This window comes from Morone saxatilis, unplaced genomic scaffold, assembly GCF_004916995.1.
Source record: "Morone saxatilis isolate NCDOM2014 unplaced genomic scaffold, NCSU_SB_2.0 Contig21, whole genome shotgun sequence".
Taxonomy (NCBI): Eukaryota; Metazoa; Chordata; class Actinopteri; family Moronidae; genus Morone; species Morone saxatilis.
The window spans coordinates 22,928,940-22,932,558 of NW_023339774.1; the positions used below are offsets into that span (position 1 = coordinate 22,928,940).

General features: G+C 40.8%; 1 protein-coding gene across 1 annotated transcript in view; it reads left to right on the top strand.

Annotated features, from left to right (window-relative positions):
- Nucleotides 1-323: 323 nt before the first annotated feature.
- LOC118332344 (deoxyribonuclease-2-alpha-like) overlaps nucleotides 324-3,619 on the top strand; it is a 7,410-nt gene continuing 4,114 nt past the window's right edge. The window contains 6 exon segments of the mRNA XM_035667578.1: nucleotides 324-415; nucleotides 721-802; nucleotides 805-897; nucleotides 1,854-1,908; nucleotides 2,334-2,498; nucleotides 2,582-2,767. Of these exon segments, the coding sequence (XP_035523471.1) occupies nucleotides 324-415; nucleotides 721-802; nucleotides 805-897; nucleotides 1,854-1,908; nucleotides 2,334-2,498; nucleotides 2,582-2,767 (673 nt within the window).

Sequence of the window (3,619 nt, forward strand, 5' to 3'; positions counted from 1 at the left end):
ATTAAGGGTAAGACTTCTTTAAGGTTGGGATGGGGTCTAACAAACAGGTTGATGGCTTAGATGTAGAAATGATTGAAGTTAATTGATGAAGATAACTAATAAACAGTCTATTCATATATATCTGAGTTTACAGGTGTTAAGGTTCCTGTTTTTGAGGAGACATTGTTACTGGATATGATGGTCTGGTACTAACAGTGAAGGCCTTTAAATCTAATAAAGACTGTTTAATGTATCTTTTCCCCTACAAGCCAAATTTCTCATTACTTCAAACTGAAGTTAAGCTGCAGAGTGCAACTGCTGCTGTAACTGTGTTTCAGGGAGTTATGTGGAGGATTATTCTGACTGTCAGTCTGCTCTACTGGAGCTCTGAAGGCACAGTGACCTGCAGAAACAACAACAATGGAGAAGTGGACTGGTGAAGCACATTAACACTCTGGTCTCATCAGCATTCAGTCTTCTCTATCTATGATCAACTATCAAAGCAAAAAGCTGCTGAATTTTATTGATATTCTTTCGATCAATGTGATAAAGTATAAGAGTGGACAGACTACGTACAGATTACTCTGTACTGTACATACACTGAGTGCAAACAGCATTTCCCATAATGCCTTCACACTCTGAGACACCTGCAGTGGTTTATAGGACCAGTATAGATTTTTAGGTTTGGTTGGATTTCAGTTTACTCCTCCAGTCACAGATTTATCTTTGTGTCATTATCAGGTACATCATATACAAGGCACCCAAACTGAAAAACCAGTTCTCTGGTTTGGAATATATTTACGCTGATTCAGCTGATTCAGCTATGTGGCCTCCGGGACTGACCCTAAGTTAATCAACAACCCTGAAGGTGTCCTGGCAAACACCCTGCAGCCCCTTTTCACAAAGACCAGAATGATGGTGATGATCATTTTCAACCTTCATCCATTTGTTTCTGTGACTCTAACTGGGTCCTAATCAAAGTTACACAATGCTAATGAATCCTGCAGTTTGACCGTTCACATGTAGCAATATCATTACCTTCAAGGCAGGTCTATTTGCATATAGCAGCAGCAGCTAACGGCAAAGCTAGAACTAGCTGAGCCAATGCTAGCTGAGCTAACACTATTTAGTTGGCTTCAAACAAGGCTTCACTTTATTGTTCCTCAGTATTACATTAGTCTTACATGGGCCCCAGCCTGCTACCCACATTACCCCTGAGCAACATGCTAACACCGAGCTGAACAAACTGACAACATTAACAGCTAGTTAGCTCATGGACAGCTGGTATTGATCCATCAGCAGCTCTTGTTCATAAAGCACAAATACACTCCAGTTTTTCCATCGCTGTGAGGACATTTCCTAACGTTTAACATAAAGTGACTGTGCTGGTCTGTGTAGCTCCCGTCATGTCTTAGCTTTGTATTTTTGTATTGGCCCCTGTTGATAAGCACATTTCCATCAAAAATAAGTCCATGCCTCAGATAGGATTAAGACCTCTCTCGGACCTTCCATGTGTTTCCTTTCACGTTAGCAACTAAACAACAATGGTGGACTAGGTTTCAGAGGGTGAAGGTAGGTGACTACTGCCCGCAGTAACGTTGGTAAGTTCTTCATTTAAACTTAATAAAAAGTATTAAAAAAGAAAAAAGGAAAAGTAATCTGTGAAGCAATGTGCTCAGTCAGGAGTCCACATCAGGAAACCTTTAGAACCAGTAACGTGTTTCTTTATAGAGAAAGCGCGTTGCATCATTGGCGCTGTGATGTTACCCTCTTATGGATGAGCTGTGTACATCCCCATCTCTAAAACAGAAAGGTGTCACTCAGACCTGCTGAATGTGTGCAGACACTTTTCTCTCTTTATTCTGCATGTATAGCCACCAAACTTCGGGTTCATCAGCTACAGTGATCAACCTCCAGGAAGTCAGGCAGGTAAGCAGAGAAAGCATCACAGACAATGTATGTAACGTCCGTCTGTCTGACTTCTGTAGCCAGCAGTTATACACACAGCTAACATCATAACTCATCATAACTCATTATAACTCACCATAACTCATTATAACTCATCATAACTCATCATAACTCATTAGCTTCTTAATGAACTGTGACTCTGAGAGGATGAGAGGATGAGAAAATGAGTGGATGGTAGAATGAGAGGATGAGTGGATCCGAGGATGAGAGGATGAGTGGATGGTAGAATGAGATGATGAGTGGATGGTATAATGAGAGGATGAGTGGATGAGAGGATGAGTGGATGGCAGAATGAGATGATGAGAGGATGAGAGGATGAGGTGTTCAGTCTTTTCCTGCTTTCCACTCTGAAACATCCATCCACTGGGACTGTTGGTTCTCCTCAGGGGTTCTGATGGTGAACCGGAGCAGCACTGGAGTCTGGCTCGCACACAGCACTCCGCAGTTCCCTTACAGAAGAGATAAAAATCGTTTCTGGCCTAAAAGTGGAGAAAGAAACGCTCAGATGTTCATCTGTGTCACATTCCCCTATGAGCAGTTTCAGCATATAGGTAATGTTCTCAGGTAAAGCTTCAGATTTACAGCCTCAGTGCTTCAACTGAATAGTATCTAAATCGTGTTGTACTATTTCAAGGTAAACACCTGCAGTACATCAGAGCTTTCACATTTGAACATGATATTCCAGAGGACTTCTATCAAGAACTACATGACGCTATAAACTGGGTCAAAATCCCCCCATCTAATAATGCTCAGCGGCTGATATCAAGAGGAGGGCAGGAGTTTCATAGCTTTGCTAAACAAATGTCACCAGTGAAAGAAGGTGAGATATCTGCATTACACAGTTTTACTCTGTTCATCAAATTATGTTCAATAGTTCTGCTGTTGAGCTAAAGTATTGTAGCGTAGCACTTTAAATTAGCAGGAGTTGATGAAGTACATTATCATTTATTCTCAAACAGATTCAGCCTGGGTATGATTGGTTAACCTTTTCAATTCCAACACTTTTTTCAGCAAAAAACACCTAAAATTATTAAAATATCTAAACACTATAACTGGCGTTATATTTTTGTATAATTTAAATAAACCGTCTCCATCTCCAGACTCTTCGATGAAAATATGAATATCAGTTTCATCTGGATGTATCTGGAGATAAGTCAGGGTGCGTTTTACCTAGCTTAGCATAAACACCGTATTATTACATTTGATGGTGCTCTCTTCTTTATGCATTTCCATACAGTCACACATTAAAGCTGCCAGTTAGAATCTGCTGGGGCAGAAATGTGTATTTAGCTTACTGGAGTGTGTTACAGTATTTTATAGGGATGTCCCAATCTGATCTCATCTGTCAGTATCAGAGCTGATCAAGGATTTTTTTAATTGATCGGTATCGGCTATGTTGAGCTTTCATCCACTCTGAGCTCTGTGAGAGCGCAGGAAGCCCTGACCACAGAGTTTCACCACAGTGGGCACGGCTTCCTGCCGATATGATCAATAAAAAAAATCCTTGATCAGCTCTTCTCTGCTCGGAAGAGACAGCGGTAGAGATCTGACACAACCGCTCTCAACAAGCCACTGCAACAAAAGTCCTGCAAACAAAAAGCGAATAGGAGTAATGAATGAATGTGATCTCATTCAGATTACAGAGTTCATTTTATACTTTACTGTGTAAATA